The 19,531-nt window shown below is 49.9% G+C and overlaps 6 protein-coding genes across 6 annotated transcripts; 1 reads left to right on the top strand and 5 right to left on the bottom strand.

The window, feature by feature from the left end:
* Positions 1–2,593: 2,593 nt before the first annotated feature.
* N7477_001818 (uncharacterized protein) lies at positions 2,594–3,793 on the bottom strand (the record flags this gene model as incomplete). The annotated part of the gene is made up of 1 exon (XM_056963481.1): positions 2,594–3,793. One exon carries the CDS (start codon positions 3,791–3,793, stop codon positions 2,594–2,596), a length of 1,200 nt encoding a protein of 399 aa, XP_056826400.1.
* A 959-nt stretch (positions 3,794–4,752) lies between these two features.
* Positions 4,753–7,037, bottom strand: N7477_001817 (fungal specific transcription factor domain-containing protein; the record flags this gene model as incomplete). Its single annotated transcript, XM_056963480.1, has 7 exons — positions 4,753–5,392; positions 5,455–5,602; positions 5,653–5,777; positions 5,833–6,012; positions 6,079–6,242; positions 6,298–6,885; positions 6,969–7,037. 7 exons carry the CDS (start codon positions 7,035–7,037, stop codon positions 4,753–4,755), a joined length of 1,914 nt encoding a protein of 637 aa, XP_056826399.1.
* A 760-nt stretch (positions 7,038–7,797) lies between these two features.
* On the top strand, positions 7,798–10,190 carry N7477_001816 (fungal specific transcription factor domain-containing protein; the record flags this gene model as incomplete). Its single annotated transcript, XM_056963479.1, has 4 exons — positions 7,798–7,817; positions 7,876–7,981; positions 8,064–8,788; positions 8,843–10,190. 4 exons carry the CDS (start codon positions 7,798–7,800, stop codon positions 10,188–10,190), a joined length of 2,199 nt encoding a protein of 732 aa, XP_056826398.1.
* A 1,037-nt stretch (positions 10,191–11,227) lies between these two features.
* On the bottom strand, positions 11,228–13,882 carry N7477_001815 (uncharacterized protein; the record flags this gene model as incomplete). The annotated part of the gene is made up of 2 exons (XM_056963478.1): positions 11,228–13,574; positions 13,629–13,882. The coding sequence occupies 2 exons, from the start codon at positions 13,880–13,882 to the stop codon at positions 11,228–11,230; spliced, it is 2,601 nt and encodes an 866-aa protein (XP_056826397.1).
* A 2,885-nt stretch (positions 13,883–16,767) lies between these two features.
* On the bottom strand, positions 16,768–17,497 carry N7477_001814 (uncharacterized protein; the record flags this gene model as incomplete). The annotated part of the gene is made up of 2 exons (XM_056963477.1): positions 16,768–17,150; positions 17,263–17,497. The coding sequence occupies 2 exons, from the start codon at positions 17,495–17,497 to the stop codon at positions 16,768–16,770; spliced, it is 618 nt and encodes a 205-aa protein (XP_056826396.1).
* A 660-nt stretch (positions 17,498–18,157) lies between these two features.
* On the bottom strand, positions 18,158–19,190 carry N7477_001813 (putative oligosaccharyltransferase subunit ribophorin II; the record flags this gene model as incomplete). Its single annotated transcript, XM_056963476.1, has 3 exons — positions 18,158–18,397; positions 18,449–18,733; positions 18,783–19,190. The coding sequence occupies 3 exons, from the start codon at positions 19,188–19,190 to the stop codon at positions 18,158–18,160; spliced, it is 933 nt and encodes a 310-aa protein (XP_056826395.1).
* Positions 19,191–19,531: the final 341 nt, after the last annotated feature.

Genomic DNA, 19,531 nt, shown 5'->3' with positions numbered 1-19,531 from the left:
CGAGACCCAAGGAGGTCCCGGCGAGAAGAGGTCTCGTGAACATGAAGAGACTTCCTAAGAGAGCAATCCAGACTGGGCCAAAGACGGCGTCAACGCTCGGTCCAGGCCCAGGAATGCGCGTTGGCGCAGCTTAAACGGTCGTGGCGACAACCTTGTATAACTATAGAACAACATCGTATGCCTGTGGCAAAAACATCAATCTTGGAATAAACCATGCATATTGCATTACGAGTTCTCTATGGTTGCTGTATAATGGCCATATTGGCCACACTCAGGATGTGCAGGGATCAGGGAAAAAGAGAGAAAGACTGGGGGGGGGGAAAGATCGGATTCCTCTTTTGGGAAAGCCGATCCCCCGGTTTTTGGCGCCACTTTGGGGTTCACCTGACCATCGGGGGTTCCCCAGCGTACCCTGCCGAACCAACTCGGACTTGTATTTTGATTTTTTGCTCTCTACTGTCATGTGGTTGCTGGCATTCGCCAATAGCTGCACCTCCCTCCTGTTCCTGGGCGTTGAGAAAAGTCAATCGCCCATTCCCGGGCTTTGGGATGGGATTTTTTTCTTTTCTTTTCTTTTTTTTTTTTTTATTACCCGAATGCATTCCAGATCTTCTATCATAATCTCTACACCCGTCAATTGAAAGAGTTTTTCCACGGTAGCAGAGAAGCAGAGTAATGGTAATACAAGTCTAGGTCCAGACCATCGCCGCAAAGCATGCACCTCGCGAGACCATTCAATAAAGGCCTCGCAATCAGACCAAGGCTCGAAACCAACACATCCAAGTGCCATGTGACCCCAGCCCGCGAACTGGATCTAGGGGCAATAGTCACTAGTCCTATCCGGGGTCCATAAGCTTACTTGATCGGGCAAATCCGAGCATCCCCAGCTTGAGATCCTGTGCATGACCTAAACAGCAATAAACATCCGCACCAGATCTTCTAGATCTTTCGCTCGCTGAATAGACCAACGCACACCGCTACCCTGGTCTCAGACCCCCGGTCTGAGATTCCAGATCTGCCCTGTTCCTGACCCCCCTCCTATGCTACTTCGCTGTTCATCCCCCCCCTTATCCCTTTTCACCATTCTCAGGAACACCAGCCCAGAATACGCCTCTAGACCCCGGCCCGTGCTTCCGGCACGCGGAACCTACCAACAGAATTACCCGTGGCATGCACGGGTTCCTTTCCCCGTATCAGGGCTGGTTTTCAGTACTGTGGATCGACCTAGAATTGCGGGTCTGGGTCAGGACTGGTCGATAAGGTCTGCAATGCGGGGGGTGTTGGCAAGGAAGGGCGTGGGGGTACATGTCTTGTAGTGATAAGATGAAGACGGGTTACCACTTTCGTCATGGTTCGGTGGCTGTCGCTCCTTCAATCGATGGCCATATTCAGGGTGGCATTTTTATCATGTGTAGCGAACCACTTGTTCAGGAACTGCTTTCCCTTTCCTTTTCCCCTCCCTATCTGATATATTTACTTGTTCGTCAGGTGGGTTGGAAATTGACCCAGGATCCGGGACTCTGGGTGACAATCCTTTCGACGCGGCAAGGACGGTTAAGTATATCTGTCTCTAAAGTGGTCTCGTCTAGCCTGACCACTCCAATATTATTTAAATCGCCAGCTCCTTTCACTAAAGCTGTGCTCAATGATCTCCCCAGTACCGGCTCAAGCTTGAGAATGATCAACTTCATACCTTTACGCGAGATTCCCTTTCTCCTCTACGTTATGTTTTCACCTTGATTATTGGTGATTCTTAGCCGCTTTTCCCGCGACGGTGGAGCTGCGCACTCGTCTTAGTAATGTGACTTTGCTGCAGCGATCTGCGCGCCTTCAGCTATCTCAGTGGTGGAATTCGAACCGATACGGTAATCGACGATTGCTTGTTCTGATTTCCATCGTGAGGAGCATTGCTTACAAAAGTGGAATCCTTACATGAAAGTCTTCCCCCTCCGATTTTCTCTACTGCTCAGTCAAGCTGGTACCCTCTTCGATGACTGTGACCATCAAGATAACAAATTGCAAGGGGTCATAAAATGGCCTTGGAATACTTCATGCGTGATGGTCGAGCTTGACGTGGAGTGGGATATTAGCTTCGATTTTATTCACCAAGCTCGAGGGTGTATAGCGTGCGGGTTCTCTGTTCAATTCATACATAATCCATGTGTTGAAAATTTCTTCGACATGATTTTCAGACCACAAATCACATTATACTTGGATGGCTGGCTTTATCATGATCATGAATATATAATGCCACACTGCTATGAACCAATGAACTAAGAGAATTCGATACTGATCGTTTGTTGCTTAACCAAGTCGGCCAACGATGGCATACACTATGTATACGATCTAGCATTCGCCTTTGTCTTCGGCCAAAACCTCCGCTGCACACGCTTAGCATTTCTGCAGATCCCCAATCCAAGCCTTTATCGACCGAGACAGCTTCCAACAGCAATGAGATTGGAGGAAAAGATACAGTACGCTTCTTCGGGAGATCTACGAATCACCAGTGAATCACGGAATTGTGGCTGGGCCGATTCAATACACTAAAGAGACTATGCTATTGATATACATGACATGCATGATGCTATTAGACTTATTTCGTATCCTTCTTCGCTTCCTCGGCGAGCTTCTCCACCTGCTCCTTTCGCTTCTTCAACACATCTTGCAACTCCTCGATGGTCTCGGATAGAACCTTCTCTGCTTCACTGCCCTTCTCCTGCGCAATAGTCTGCAAGGACTGCAATTGAGGCAGGATGTTCGAACCACCCGGGACCATGTTCAGCCACTTGTCTAGGCTGCCCAAATTGGTGTTCTTGGCTTCCTCAGCCTTCTCCTTCACATATTTCTCGACTTGCTCCGTCTTGCCCGAAGAAGCGCTCTCCTTGACAAGGCCCCACAGATCCTTGAAGTTTCCCTTTTTCAAGGTATCGGCGTTCTCTTCGATCAATTGCTTCAACTTGGGGCTCTTTTCCAGATATTGTTGAGACTCCTCAAGGCCAGACTGCCATGCCTCGTCGCCCATCTTTTGAAGCTTGTTCTTCTTGTCTTGGATCAAATTCTTGATCTCCTCGAAGGAGTCCTGGCTCACGCCGCGCTGAACAATAGTGGAGATCTGCTTCCAGGTCTGGTTCACCTCCTCCTTCGCCTTGGGGCCGTAAGCATCGCCCATCTGCTTCAGCTGGTCGTAGCTGCTTCCGAACTTCTCCTTCAACTGAGGGTGGTTATCGAGAACATTGCCCGCGGCGTCACCGGCCAGATCGAACAGGCGTTTGGACTGCTTCTGCAAGACTTGCAATGCCTTGGAGGCCGAAGTAGAGCTGAATCCTTCATTTTGCGTGATATCCCGAAGCTCATTGTATGCGTCACTGATGATTTCGTCGAACTCCTTGTGGTGATCGTTCTGGATCCGTTTGAGGTCTTCAAAGGCGGTGTCGACATAGCCTCGCGCACCGGGGATCAAAACGGCGTAACTTTTAACCGTATCCTCCAACCAGCGGAAGGCCTCGTTTGGCTCAGGCGTCTTTTCGACGATTTTTTGTTTGGCTTGTTCAAGGTAGGCTTGTGTCTGCTTGCTTGTGTTCACGAGTGTCTTGACTCCAGAGAAATGGTACCAGAGGTATCCTGCAGAGAAGGCGACAGCTCCGCCAGCAAGCCCACCAATCAATGCAGGGCTACTACCACTGGAGGCTGCATGCGCTGCGGTCGATTGGAAGCGAGAGTTGATCACACGAGCTTTTGATCGCAATTGCTGCCGGGCGATCCGTGCAGCTGTTCCTGATTGTTGGCCAAACATTTGGAGAATCTAGAATAGGTCGAGTGGACAAGGACAGATATGTATGGATTATGAATGGGATGATGGGACAATTGAATGTAAGACGTGAAAGGATAGAGATATTTATTCGTTGCAAATGGTCCGGGCTACGGCTTTATGTAGTACTTGAGGGTTTTCCTCCTAGCGAATAGTATACTTGATTCTATGAATTGAATTCTAGTAACCGGGCAGACACTTGACCGTGAGGCTGCAAACAAGGCTGGTCGATGTTGGCATCCATAGGTCACGTCGTCAAGATGACGTTGCCGTAGTCGCCGGATTGTGGCTAGCGGCTACTTTGTGAAGAGAAATGACATCATTCTGCAAGAATTGTGCTGCTGCATACCGGGTTAGCGCCATTGGATCGCCAATGGCTGAGATAATCAGGATTCGGGGTCACCTGCCCTCAGGAACCTGGACATGCAAACCTCGGGCTTGGCATGTCTAGTTGAATCCCATAAATCAAGCCATCGGTTGCGATGTGGCTTGGATATCGACACCCGCCACATCTAGTTGGAAATATGATGTCATCATCGGCGAACGCCGTGAATGTCGTCTTTCAATCATGGTAGGCTCTTTTGAGTGAGTCAATACCCGGGTGCCTATAGTAAGACATTGGAATGATGGTTGCTGCGGACTCTTCGAAGTTTGTTTTGGGCAATACAGACTATCGGATGTGAGCGCACAAAGGCGATCCCAGTTAAACAGGAGGATCTCTCAGCCCTCGCGTCTGAAATAGGAGAATAAGTTGGTCCTGAAACGAACAGTCGCGCTGCAGGCATCGCAACAAGAAATGGGCGCCGAGGTGGAAGCAGCTCTAGATGGAATGAGATGACATTGCTGATATAAACCGTTTTCAATCAACATCTTTACGTGTATGATGTGCAAAGCATTTGGGGTAGTCTTTAGGTGTTTGATAAACGCGGCATGCTACTAGGGTATTAGAACGCAGGTGCGGTGTTTCTTCTCCATTGCACTTCATCGCCGACACTCAGATTTTCATACCACTTGAGCATCTGGTGTAATCCAGGTACCGTAGGATCGAGTCCGATATCCTTAATGAAGCTTCTGTCGCCGTCCACTTCAGCCAAGCATTCTGCGTAATAATCCCACTTGTCAAGCTCATCGTACTTTTCGCGTGGCCCCAAGAGCTCCCGAATTCCAGGGGGAACATCTTCTGGACGTTTGATGAGCCCGGCTTTGTTTCGGGAGCGGACTGATATTTTGAAGGCCCGAAACAAATGCCTCCCAACTTGTGAGCGACATGCGACAATGGAAAATGCTTCAGTCAGACTCAAGAAATCAGGATCCAAGATGTCAAAATCTTCTTGCGTCAGCAGGCAGAAAAGTGATACATTGATGGCGTACATAGCAAACTGATGGCTATGTCCTAGTCCGTATTCCTTTCCAAATGTACGGACATGAGCGGCGATCTCTCGTGCAGATCGGAGAGCAATATTGATGGCATCGAAGTCGCCGTCTGATCTGGCTGAATTGGCTTTTTGGCCGCTTCCTGTCATGAACATGGCGGTCTCTAGGTCATGGCAACATAGATTTATGACAAGAGTGTGATAGCGCATTCTGTTGCGATATGTTTCGTCAGTGAAATCAATCCTACAATCAAATCTTTTGGTACGACAAACCTGAGTACCATAATATATGGCGCTGGCTTCTCTATCAAATCAAAGGCAGGGGGCAGCTCCTTCTCCCACTTGGACAGCCGTCTGTAAAGCTCATGTTTGATGTGACCATCTTCATCGGTGCGTGCAATATCCCAGGAGGCATCCCTTGCTATAAAAGAGAGCTTGCAGGCTTCATCGAAGTACCAGCTCATGTGAGACTGACGAGGACTGCCTTCGGTGGGGTAAAGCGTCCACATTTCATCCGGATGTGTTTCGTCCCGGGGATGCGGTCAAGGCTCACGTTCTTAATCTGACTGCGTCTAAGAAAATTCATGTGGACAATGCTGTAGCAGTGTCAGCCAAATCGCTACTTGATTGCTGGGTTGATGGTGAGCGCACGTGTCAATTTGGAACAATCCCCACGCAGTTCGCTGGAGAGAGCTTATCATGTCCTTAGAGATGTGTGGGGTGTCCAGATTTATCATCTTAGCCTTGTTCACTATCCCAAGTGATTCCGCCATTCCTATTGCCTGATGAAGCATCGTGTATCCATTATTATCGTACCCTGACAGGGAATATCTGTAAATCAAGAAATCCAGAGTTAGAACCGAGAACAGTTTTCATGGAGAACATAGAAATTGCTACCTTTCATATAATAGAAGAGTTGCTTGCAAGGAAACCAGCCGGGTATCGCTTCTGCCCTCAAGTTGATGCGATTTCAGGTGCCATTCTGCTTCGGCCAGAAAATGAGCGCCCTTTCGTTTCACGTCTCCAGGTAAGCTATATGCCTCCGCGTAATCTGAATAAAACTGTTCTTGGTTAGAGCTCGTTGAGTTAAAGAGAACATGGCGCCTGTTCACTCACGCATGCGTTGGCGAGAAGGGCGTTCACTAAAAAGGGACTACAGAAGTCTGAGTTCAGATGGCCCAACTTCATGTGTTTGACAAATGTGTCCCGGCAAAAAAATGCGTAGAATGGGTAGCCCCAAGTGAGGTAAAGCGATACTAAGTGGGATACTAGGTCGTCATCATCCGTGACCGTCGTCCAAGGTCTCGCTGGGACCCTCACCGGAGCAGTGGTACACAAGTACTGGATATCCATAGCCCTTGGACGAGCTCGCGGCAAATGACTTTCCATCTCTTCTTCTGTTGAGGCCTCGGCTGAACGTCCGGCAATTTGATCGTTCATCTCGGACAATTTTGCATTGGCTAACATCCCGTAGAGGAAGGCACGAAGTTGTTGCGCTGTCTTGCGATCTCGGATTCTGCTAAACAATTCCTGTTCGCGACTGCGATCTTGCCGTTGAACTGCCTCGTACATGTCGTGAAGAATATCACTATACTCGCTCGGCATGGCCGCGAACGCGTCATTCACCGCACCGTGAGGCTTATCCCCCCTGTGATGAATCGTGTCCATCAACGTCTTTACTGGACGCGATCTTCTCCTGGCCTGCTGGAAATTCATTAACATCAGGTTCTTGTGCGATTTGTGCCCCCCTCATTTGGAATACGATGAGGACGCATCTTTCGGCTTACATCGTGCTCATTCGTAGTTCCAGTCGGCCCAGAATTTTTGGCCGCCGCCGTGAGGTTGTTCAACAACATAATGAGTCGTCACAAGTCGTGCTCTAATGCCTTTTACGAAAGTCCTACGGGTAAAAAGAGGTGTTCACTTCCAGACAGGTCAATCATATGGTGGGTATCAGCGATACCGGCGGGAAACCTGGATCTCTCAGAATTACAACGTTATGAGGTCAGCTTTCCCCGAATCGGTCATAACCTACTTGATTCCAGCCACTCAAGTCCTGAATCGACTTGAATCATACGGTTAACACTAGAATCGATATCAAGGAAATTCAATGTCAAGTTGCAGTGTAATGTGGTACATGCGCCCAATGCTCTTTGGGCCCTGACTGTCTCCCGGGTATCTTTCCACCAATGTCCTAAGGACCCTCAAGCAAGATCCATCATGCACAATGGAGCATCACCTGTGTACGGAAAGGTCTTATAATTACCCGCGAGAGGCATACGAGTCGCGCGACCGTCTGAGACGGAAACCTTTCCCGGGCTGCCGAGAAACATCTGGGGAAGGCGATAATCCGCCGACCGCATTTACCCCTCCCTAAACCCCACGATGTCGAAAGAGTTACCCACCACTAGTCTCCCGTCGGCCTCACTAGAGGCGAGACCTCCAAATGCGAAGATTGCGATTCCTCGACAACGTTCGAATGCTGCACCAAAGCTTGGCCGGCGTGTCCCTCGAGCATGCGAGTCATGTCGGATGAGAAAAAGCAAATGTAGTGGCGATACACCCGTTTGCCGACAATGTCGGGACCTTCGAATACCTTGCGTATACCCACCGGGAATGCGCGAGAAAATGAAGAGGTGGGCGAGCACGATCCCATGTTCGCGAAGCACTCAAGTTGACCGATGCGATCGCCAGGCAACAAGACGAGCTTGCCAAGAAATTGCAAGATTGTCAGAGCCTCTTGAAAGAAGCTGAGCAATTTGTACCCGGACGCACGGCGAAACGAATCCAGCAATATTTGGTAGGCAATCATTTCGGCATCCTGGGCCTATCAGAGGAGCACATTGTACACAGAGCTGATATCAGACCTTGGGGTTTAATAGCATGATTCGGATTCTGGATACGTATCCAACGACATACCTGGCGAAGCAGCTCATGACGAACGCACAGAGAAGTCCCATGAAGCGGAAGACGAACAAGATAGCTCGGGTTCTTCCGTTGGGTCATTGAGGGCCGTGGACGAAGTCGAATACGACGTTAATCGCACCCACGAATCGCGAGCTACGGGATATATTGGCAAAAGTTCGGAAATCACATGGATGCAACGACTGCAGCAAGAGACATTGCAACGAAACGGCGCCCATGAAGACGACAGCAATGCGAGCAATTTGTTTGGTCCTCCCGAAATCAACTATCACCTTGATGATTTTGATATCGGGGTATCAGAGCCTGTGCAAATGTATTGGGTGCCGCCTAGACCGCTGGCAGATCAGCTTTTCCAGACTTATCTTCGTGTGACACATCCTTACTTCCCGATTATCAACCGTCCTTTGTTCTGTGATCAGTATGAGAGATTCTTCGACAGTCCCGCGTTGCCCGGTGACAAGTGGATGGCTATCTTGAATATGATTTTTGCCATTTCCGCCCACTACGCTCATGTTGCTGAGTTGAACTGGCACAATGGTGACCAAGACCATCTACTTTATCTGACCAGAGCTCGAATGCTTAGCATGAATGGAGATGAGGTGTTCCGCCATCCAGATCTTCAACAAGTCCAAGTGGAGGGTTTAATGGCTTTCTATCTTCTTGCGACGCATCAGATTCATCGGTAAGTTAATAGTAACCTATAAATAGGTACATTTAATGCTAATCTGTGATGCAGATCCTGGAGAATCTTGGGGTTGGCAATCCGCTCTGCAGTGTCTCTTGGAATGAATTTGAAGAATAATAACCCGGCCATCACAGACGTCTCCAAGGAAATTCGCAACCGGGTTTGGTGGTCTCTCCTTGTCACTGAAAACAAGCTCGGCCTGATGACTGGCCGGCCTACTTGTATTTCGGTGAACTTGTGTAGCTCGCCATTGCCTCTCCCGTTCGAAGAGAACGAGTTGCAACAACAACCGGCCATTTCTCTTCTCAATGATTCAGACCTTCGCGACAGTCAAGTCAACAATGTCATGGCCAGCTCGAATCTCCGAAGCGCGCCTTTTGCCAAATCCAGCAATAGATCGACCAAAGTCACCAGTTACGAATGGCTCCATAACCTCCCTGTCTCTGCTGGACTATATTTCTTATATGCCTGCGACCTAAATATGCTGGTGCAAGAGCTCCTAGACCGTGTATACACGGCCAATGCTGTCCACCAAGCTTGGAAAGAGATTCAAAACCAAATTGACGATATCAGTGGAAAGATTGATTTATGGCTCTCCTCACTTCCGCCTGGTCTGGACTTCACTCGCATGAACGGTGGTGATCAAGTACTCGACGACAGGATGCGCCTGGCCTTTCCATATTACAGCGCGCGAATCATGCTGGGTCGCCCCTGCATGTGTCGACATGACAGAGACAATCCCCGGCGCTTCAGTGAAGACCAGCTTTTCACACAAGCCATGGCTATATCAACCATCAAGTCTGCTATCCAGATGGCTCATTTGATCCCAGATGATTCTACCGCTTTTCAGTCAATTGAGTATCTCCCCTGGTGGTGTCTGCTCCACTACGTCATGCAGACATTAACAATCATGATCCTGGAACTTTCCTTCAGCTGCATTCATTTGCCAGAGGAAAAGAACAATCTACTACATCTGTCCAAGAAATGTATCAGATGGCTCGACAGGACGTCTAGACATAGTGTTGCATCTCACCGAGCATGGCAACTCTGTGACAGCGCCCTCCGCCGACTCGCAGAACCTCTTAGTCTCGATGTCAGCGATTTACCATCGCGTCCTTATCGGGAGCGCCCTGTCAATACAAATTCCTTTGGCGTTCACCCGATGGACCCGATGGAAGGACCCTATCCTACCAGCAATGAAAGTCTGAAGCAGGACTATATCATGCAAGATCCAATTAAGGAAGTCTTCACCACGAGCTCAGGAACCAATCCTCTATTTGCAACAAGTGGATCCGCATTTATTCCGGGGCAATTTGCACATGACCCAATTAGTGAGAATATTCTGGAACTTTTCTTCCCGGGAGCTGGGGACATTGATACGCGCATGAGTGACTCTTAAGGCCTGACTCTTGTCTAATGCAACCCTTGGCCGAAAGAATAGCCCTGGGAAGAATGACACTTCTGCTGAAAGAAGGACATCCTATCTCCATGCATGAAGGCTTTTGTATATAATTGTTCGATGCACATTGTGATGCCCTGTTTCCATGAGTAGAAAGTAGCTCTGTTGAATCTATACCAGCTACTAGGACTGGGCGTGAAGTTAAGAAATCTTCTCGCAGGAATGACCCCATCTCGCATAGTCTCATTGTCCAAGGTCTGCTGTCATTGTGGTCAGTATTCAGGTAGAAGGTTTCTATCGGCTTTGTTGCCACAAAGGGGACGAAGTCCATCCGGACGCCATCTGTCCTTGCTTCAAAAGCAGAGTCTGAAGCCCTGTAGATGACCCTCGACTGCTTTGAAGGTAAGTGCATGGTGAGTGATCGGTCTCATGTGCTCCTGCACGGGGCTCGTTTTACATTTCACTGAAAATGTAAGAAACTAGAGAAGTCACCTAGTAGATGTAAGAAGCTTTTGGAGAGGGCTGCCACTACTGGTGCGTACATTGAATCTGAGTGGAAAATGATCCCTATGGTGGCCGCAAGCACTCGAGAGGATGGAAGTAAATAAAGACACTCCACTCCAGCCCTGGAAATCATCTCAAAATTTAGTCTTGCAAGAATGTGCAAAAAGTAAGATTGGAAAAAAGTTTACTTCGTGGCTGGATTATATTGGGCTAAGCGAATGGATACCACAACGGCTCCGGCCTAGCACAAAATGCAGAATCATGCGTCATAAATCAAGCTATCAATCACGGGCCCCAGACAAAGTATGTACAATTCAAGAGGCATATAACTCGATACAAAAGAAGCGTATCCCGAAATGCACATGATACGAGGACAAAAGACCCGTCTAGAGTAACAGTATGCAGCCCAGAAACCAGGCACCGGACCCAGTTTTTGGTAAAAATCCATGAGAACCGAGGTATATGAGAGGTGGATGTAGTGGGCGAAGAGATACCAATGCAAAGGCGATGCTTCTCAAACGTGCGTCGGGAGTTTATTTTTCCCGGTAGCCCCAGATTCGCCGTTGCTCGTTGACATACCACTTGCCAACCTGCTCGGCATCTTCGGCCCAGGAGGCGGCGTCCGCGCCGAATTTCGTGGTAATTTCGTCAATGATCTTGGATAATGTCCAGGCCTTCATAGGATGTAACTCGCCGGGGTCTTCGTTCAGTTGTGTGAAAACATACTCGAAGCCCTCGCGGAGAGGCAAAATGAGGCGGTAGGGTGTGTCGGCGGATGTGATAGAGATCATTGAGCCGCCTGCGTTGATAAGGCCGAAATTCCAGACACGCTGTGTCTGAGAGTCCTGGTGCTTGTGTGTTGGGCGTGGAGAACGGGCGTTTTTCGAGTGAGACTTCGGAGACAAATCGCCAATGGCGGGAACGAAAGGTCGGATGAGGGATTGACCTTGGTACTCTGGGAGAAGGGCGGAGGCAATCTCAGCGTCGCGGGTATCGAGAGATTCGGACTGGATGAGGAGGTCGAGGATGGTGGGAATGATGGAGAGAGAGGTTGCGTTGGCATTGATGTCGATGCGAGGCATGTGAGGATGGCGGAAGACGAGAGGTACGCGGAAGTTACTGATATGGCCGTTTTCATAGGTGCCTGTCATGTCCTTGTTGTCTTCACCGAAGGCTTGACCGTGGTCACCGACGACAACGACGAGAGTCGTGTTGGCGATGCCGCTTTCGTCAAGCATGGTCATGATGTCGCCGAGCCAGTTGTCGACGAAGCGCTGGGTGTTGAGGTAATTATTCATCAATTTATGGTTAACGGTACCTTCATTACCCATGTATGATTCCATTTCAAAATCGTCCGGCGTGTTCCATGGGTGATGAGTGGTACTAGTGACGTGCGAGAGGAAGATGCGGGTTTTGTTGTTGGCGGCTTCCTCGAACAGATCCTGCACGTACGGTTTCAGTTCCGTCTCGGCATATCCAAAGTAATTGATCTCTTGGCCCTTGGGAGCGTATTTGGAGCCGAGTCGAGCACGAGTCAGAGTCTTCTTGACAACCTTGTCTTTAAATCCCATGTTCTTGTTCAGGATATCCTGGCGATCGTAGTCCTCGGTGATAGACTGCATGAAGACGGACTTCCACGGGTACTTGACAGCCTCGGAATTGTCGCCGCGGGCTTCAATCGCCTTTGGCATTGCGGGCGGCGCAGGCGATTTGACCTCATTGAAGAGTTCGAAAAGCTGCGGCAGACACGGCTGATAGATCTCGAGAGCAGTCTCCTCCAACATGTCCACGGGAAGCGGGTTGACACCGCAGTGACTGCCCAAAATACTCTTAAAGGTCAATGAACTGCCTGTAAGTGCACCTCGCACATTCAATCCACCCATGCCTGCCTCCGCAGTATCCTGCCATGTTGCATGGCTCAAATCGACCTTGTCACCCTTGCTATCGGTAGCATATTCGCCCGTCAACATCTGTGCAACGGGGGTCATCTTGACCAGGCGATCGATCGCCATATCTCTTTTCTCCTTCTTGTGCGATTCAAGCAAAGCTTCAAACATGGGGGTACCCTGCTGCGCTGGGAACAGCTCTTTGCGCCCACTTTCGAGGGTCAAAAGAACAACGTTATCAATCTCCACCGAGTGCTCCTTGAAGGCTTTTTGCAAGGGCTCGTAGATCTCACCACCTAGATTGGAAATCTTGAGAGGATCTGTCTTGGGATCGTAGAATCCAGGCTCCTTGCCAGAGTTGCACAGATACCAGGAAGGGTTATCCTTCTCAGCGCGCCGTTCAGGGCTAATATCCCACCGACTGAATCCCGAGGGTGGATCTTGCGGTAACCACGCAGCACGGGCCCATCTCTCCGAGTTGCTTTTACTGGCGGTCCAGAGAGGGAATTTCATTCTCGGGTTGCGGCAACCCTTGAGGGTAACAGACTTCTTGGTGAAGGCCTCCATCAAAGTCAACGGCAATGCACCGGATAGGTGATCGTACGGGACGGCGGGTCTGGTGAGTTCCAAAAACAGCAGCGACACAAAGATCGACACAGCAATAGCGATTCGGCGCACGGTTCGGAGATCGACAGAGGCCAACCAAGACTTGTTCGGTACGGAAAGTAAAGTGTAGCGGGCCTTGTAACCTCCCATGCACAGTTCCCGGATCGCCTGCAATCCAAGACCTGTTACATGATATAGGTGGGCGTGAATGAGCCACGCAACCAAGCCGAGAATAGTCGCTGCGGCAGTCACGGTGGTAATCCCACTCAAAAGGATTTTCATGGCGGCAGGATCACTCAGGAAACTATTGCTTTGAGCCCAGGCGACTTCGGCGCCGGTCTGCATAAAAAAGCCGAACTGGACGGAAGAGGCACCCCATGTTAACAAGCTAGCAAACTTGTCAGCTCCAAATATTTTTGCAGATGTCTAGCATATCACCTACGAAAGCAGCCCCCCTACGCATGTTGACAACCATTGTAACCGAGTTCCTGGAGCTGCAAATTGCAACAACAGCCTCCCAACGAAGATCACTAGCAAGTCTGGTACAATAAGGGTAGGCGAATAGAGGACGAAATAGAGGAAGGGTAAGGAGCGAAGATGTAAGCCGATATGTAGGGCCTTGGAGGCAAGACCGCTCACGACCAGAGCCGAGAACAGGAATGGTGGAAGCGGCGGAAGGAGGGCTAAGAGCGTCATGGCGAGATCACTTCATGGTCTTGAGAGGTGAGAAAGAAAAAAGGCGCGCGAGGGGAGACACGCGCCAAAGAAAGAAGAGAAAAAAAGAAAAAAAGAAAGAGACTGGAATGAGAAGCGAGCACCCCGGAAAGCGAAATGTATAGAAAGTCAAAAAGAGTCGAGCAGCAGATGTTAAAGTGAGAAATGGGAATTGAATTATAATTAGATCCATAAACATCGGACCCTGGGTGGCGCCAATCAATGGGAAATTTGTGAATTATTATGGAATCCTGTTCCCTTCGGACTGTTTAGATTTCCCGAAAAGATGTCTAGGGGACCAGACTAGTCCCTTCCCGGATCTAGGGTCTCTCCCAGCCTCTCCCACTACGCCAATTGGGGCTCCATGGGGCATAGGGGCACGCGACTGAAGCTTGAGTTTTTCTTGCTTTTCTTTTTTTGGCCCCTTCGGATCGACTGACACAGAGGACCCCATTCGGGCCCAGTCTCCAGTGGAGATCGGAACCTACGGAATCCTCTACACCATATTCCTAGGGACGTTCCACATATCGTCCAATTCGACCTACAGTAATCTCTGTTGCCTACCTGAACCACGCCTGAGACCTCTGAACCGGCTCCCAAAAAAAAAAATAAATAAATAAATAAAGACTTTTTTTTCTTGGGTCCCAGCCGCCGACAGCCGGCCCCTCGCGCATCAGGTTAGACCCCCATGGCCCCTAAGGTAAGCCCAGGGCCCCCAGGAAGGAGGGCTCGGGGCATCTAGCACAACGAGCTCGTGTGATGAGCTGGCAAAGAAAGTCCGGGGAACGGATGCGCGCACCAGTCAGGGTGCAATTCGCCGATGCGACTCTGAATGGCCGGATTCCAGTCTGCTCCCGATTCCGTTCTCCACGTCGTCCAGTGGCTGGGTTCCTGGTTCGCCTACAAACTCCTCAATTGCTCGCGTGCCGTGCATGCGAGTTGTCTCATGTCCACTGCCCGAAATGCCTGACGTACCCCGAGGCTGAATGTGTATCAATCGCCGTGAAGGCAGCACAGTTTCTCGATCATCACCAATGCTGCACTTCTGACGTGATCCAGAACCCAGACACCGTCGAATCTGAGCCCTGTGGGCCCGGCCGATCGGACAAATCCGAAAATCAGGAGCTACTTCCTGAACAGGCTCTTAGCATGACGACATGTAATCATCCAGCATCGTAAGAGAGTTTTCAGGGTCTAAGGAGGACCCTGAAAAGCGGTCGGCACGTCAGAGCCTGCCGCTAGGCTGTGTGCTACATGGCCTGGTCAGACACCAGAGCCTCTACCGAGGTTTGCATAAATAGATGGGGCACTGCCTCTTTGGCTCCGGGCCTGAGTCTTGGCCCCAGGGTCAGGGGCAAACCCTATCAGGCAAGTGGAGCTGTTCGACCAGTCAACCGAGGATAGGTTAGGTCAGTATGGCCGATCACTGCTTCACAGCCCTATAGGCCTGACCATGTATAAAGAGAGACCTCGTGAAGCCAGCTATTTCATGTTTTCGAGGATCCTATTACCCCGGTTTCAAGGGTCCAGGCACTAGTGCGCTAAACCCGGGATAGTTTGAACACTGACCGCCATGTTCTACATCATTTCTGCAGCTAACCCTGCAAGCCACCAGCCATTCATAGGAGATGTGCACAAATACAGACGCCTTTGCAAAGCGCACTATGTACAATCATTTGTGTATTTCCATCGCTGCTTGCTACTCTCAAGATTCCCAGTTACGAGATGGAAAACATCTAAGATCCCATTCCATCCTAAATCCTGAATCTGAAATCGGGATCAGGCTATCCCTCCAACCCTTCATAGCTCTGTCCAGATACCCCTCTTTCAACTCCTGTCTCGTCTGAAACTTACTCTTCCACCCTATCAACCCGATCTCCAATCTCCACAACCCCATTCTTCAATTCACTCAAATAAGCTCCCAGCACCTCATTAACACTTTGTGCTTCAGGCTTTTCATCCCCAGCATACCCCATTAGAATGACCTTGATCTGAATCGTGTCAATTATTCAACCTGCTTCCTGAAGGATAGGCCCGAGCTGTAGCGTTGAAGTTGTAATCACAGAACCTACAAATACTTTCCTAGCAACTGCACAGCATCACAAAGCTCCGCGTCAGACCAAGTTATGTGCGAAACATTTTGCAATTCTGCGTGGAACTTCGGGTTGTTGGAACTGGGAGGAGGGGCTATTGTAGAGAATTACTTGAGTGATCGAATTTCTATTTTCAATTCAACATAATACTTTACATGGAAGTGTGAGCAGGACGTGGCTTCGGTATGTGAGTTGGCTGCCAAGTCTTGGATACATCCTGTGACACTTGCTCAATGTGAACATGTATCAACCGAGGAAGTTATGAGATTATCATGTAGACCCACCGCGATACTGTCTGGGAGTCCATTGCTCGATCAATAGTCTCATCAATCTTGAGATCGCCTCATATGTCGCGCGATCTCGAAGCATTCATGTTGTGGAGGGATTGTTTGCAAGTCCACCTATACGACGGGTCTTGCTTCATTGTGGCTTATTCTATCTTCACACAGCCAGGTAGAAAGATAAACCCGCCAGGCTTTGGCGCGTTGCATTCCCACTCGGGATGGACGTTGCAAGATTCGACGGATGCAAGCAAGATCGAATGGAAGACATCAGAATACTTCAGCCACACGAAAGCACCTAGTGACACATTGCCATGAGTAAAGAGGGTAGTCTCATCTCCCAAAGAACAAGCATATATTATATAGAAAACAAAATATGGATACAATCCAATCAACGCCATGCAACCCATATCACACCAAACACCCAGCGACAAAAGCAGAGGCAGGAAGCAGATCCAGACCCGTCAAACCACTTTCTTGACCTCAAGAGTTCTCACGTCGCCCGCGAGATCAATCCATCCTCTCCAAGCTTATCCATAACCCCCTTCTTAAGACGCAATGAACGCTCAATCTCCGCGCGGGGCATCTTCTGCACGTCGCGCATGGTCAAAGCCTGGTGAATCGTCATGGCATCCATGTATGATCGCCCCGCGAAATCAGGTCGACCCATCTGGTCGATCTCCTGCTGTGCAGCTTTGGTGAGACGATCACGTGCGGCGGCAGTGAGAAGAGCTGGGTTGGAAGCTGTTGGGAAGACAGTTTGCATGGGGCCGCGGCTGTATGCTGGGGAATTGGCGTAGTTGGCTGAAGGGTCAACGGGCCCGATGGAGCGAAGGGAAGCGGCAAAGTCGGGGTCGCGGCCATCCATGTCGATAGCTGTGAGTATGTCAGTATATTGTACTATAGCGTAGGACTGGTTTTTCTTTTTCTTTTCTTTTTCGATGCCAACGAAGTTCCTGTGTAAACTTGGAAGGAGGGGTGCGCATACCGTTAGACCTTGTTTGAGAGGGCTGCTCCTTAGTGTGATACTTCGGTCCTTGAGGACTCGAGCTTGGGGGCTGAGAAGGAGGGGCCGATGGCGCAGGCTGAGGAGTTGGTGCCTCTGGAGCTTTTGTTTTCTTCGGTGCCGCTGGAGCTCGCGGCGGAGGGGCGGCTTGTTTGGGATACTGGCGCTTTGCGGCACCGGCAGCCGCTCTTGCGGGCTTTGAAGCGGAGGATCCCATTGAGGCGACTGAGTGTGCGAGGGGAGGATCTATTCAATGTGAGAAGCTTTTGCGGCGGAGATCGGGGACAGCGCGGAGGTGGGACTAGGCCTTCCCGTTGCTGGCCACTCAAGTGACGTCAAAATATAATCAGCTATCACACTGTTTCCAGTAGTCTACTAGGGGAAAGAGCACATGAGCGAAGTGGTAATTTTTTTGTAAAAAATTGACATTCGTTTAATGGTACTTTAAATGAATAACAAGTTGCCCGAGCAGAGAAAGCGGTTGAGACGCCTTGCGATCAGTCTACGATCAACATTACAATCATTTAGAGCACTTATAGGCCATGAAATGATTCGAATGATTCGAAGGCTCTGAGACTACTTAAAGTAATTGACTACCTGGAATTTAGACCACTGTTAGAATTGCGACAGGCGAGAAAATGATGAAGTGACTTATCCTCAGTACTTCAAGACTACGATGGCTCAGATTGTGGACCATGTACAAAGCATTCCTCTCTTACGCAAAGTTCACCCTAAATAGTTACGACTCATAATTTTGATTCTCTGAAACAGGATGGATATCATCACAGATAAGATACAAACTCACTCCGATCGACGGCCGCAGACAGCTATACTAGATGGCCCAACGAGATTGGGATGAGGAAACACACTCAAGCATTCAACGAAGGCCAGCGAAACGGCGACCCTGGACCTCGCCGAGTGCGCGGCTGCCGCTGAGGAATGCGATCACGCCAGCAGCTGCCGCGGCGGGCAAGGTCTGGAACAGGTTCCAGGAAGTGTAGTAGAGGAAGAAGATGCCCTCGAAGGCGATCAGAGAGCCGAGGAAGAGGGCATGGGGAAGAGGAGCATTCTTGAACGCAGTGGGAAGGTGGTTGACATTGGCGCCGAGCAAGAACCACTGGACGAGCTTGTTAATTAGAGCTTCACGACAACAAGGAACGTATCTTACCAAACCAGCCAGAACCGGGAGAGAAGCAGCTACCAGGGCGACAAAAGTCAGGGTGATGATGATTGTAGGGTTGCTCGGGGCATCCCTGAAGATATGGTGGATCTCGGGCAGCTTGCCATAACGCGCGGGCTCGACGGTGGGGATGGGGACATGGGGGTCACGGTCGATGGACAGCTTAAAGACGGAGCTGTCGTAAGCCTCAGCGCTGCCGAAAGAACCTATCACCACGTGGGCATCGACGGTATCGGCGAGGTGGAGGAATTGGAGAGGGAGCTCCTTCTGGGTCTGACAGCTGTTAGCTTTTCCCCGCAACGAACTTCGGAAGGTCGCATACCAATTCCACGCGAGACTTGCCATTCTCCTTAACGGTAAATGGGTAGGAAATGTCCAACCCAGACTGAGGATCTTGCAATAGTAGAAAAGCTTGGTGTGGCCGCTTTGCAGAGCTACCTTCCTGCGTGGTCAAGGTGACGCGCAATGTGTCGGCACCAGCGAACGAGACGACTTTGGACAGCGGCTTGGAGGAGGAGAATCTACACGGGTGGTCTGTGAGCTTCGGCACATTCTGCTTCCAGTGAATGACATTGGATACGTACTGTTCCTTGAATCCGCCGTTGATTCCAGCGCCCTTTGGTTGAACTGCCACGGTGGCATCAGTAAAGCCCCAACCGGAGGCCGCGGCCGCAGGCAGGGCGGCTGACGCCAACAGACAGAAGGGAAGAGTGGCCTGCCACAGATACATCTTGAAAGCAAGCAAAAAAAGAAATAAATAAAACTCCAATTGGTAATGGAGGTAAGGAAGTAGTTGGAGGAGTAGCAGAATAAGGCGGAAGGCGATGAAGCCGATAAGCGCCGATCGACTTAGCCCTAATTTCTTTTCTCAGACTTCACCTTCTCCGCATGTTGGATCACCAACCCCGGCCTTTGCTGCCTTAATATCAGCAAGTTCAAGGCCGCATCGACACAATAGCCCTGTTCGATCGGATAGTAATAGGCTGACTCGTGAGTCCTTCAGCCCGAGACAATTCTCGGCTGCCCTTACCCGTCTCTGACGTCTCCCATCTTGCCCTCGTTGTCTAACCA

Source organism: Penicillium maclennaniae, assembly GCF_028827695.1.
Source record: "Penicillium maclennaniae strain IBT 15551 chromosome Unknown utg000002l:1.0-2354659.0:1.0-2356205.0, whole genome shotgun sequence".
Lineage (NCBI taxonomy): Eukaryota > Fungi > Ascomycota > Eurotiomycetes > Eurotiales > Aspergillaceae > Penicillium > Penicillium maclennaniae.
This window is presented reverse-complemented; position numbering and strand designations above follow the sequence as displayed.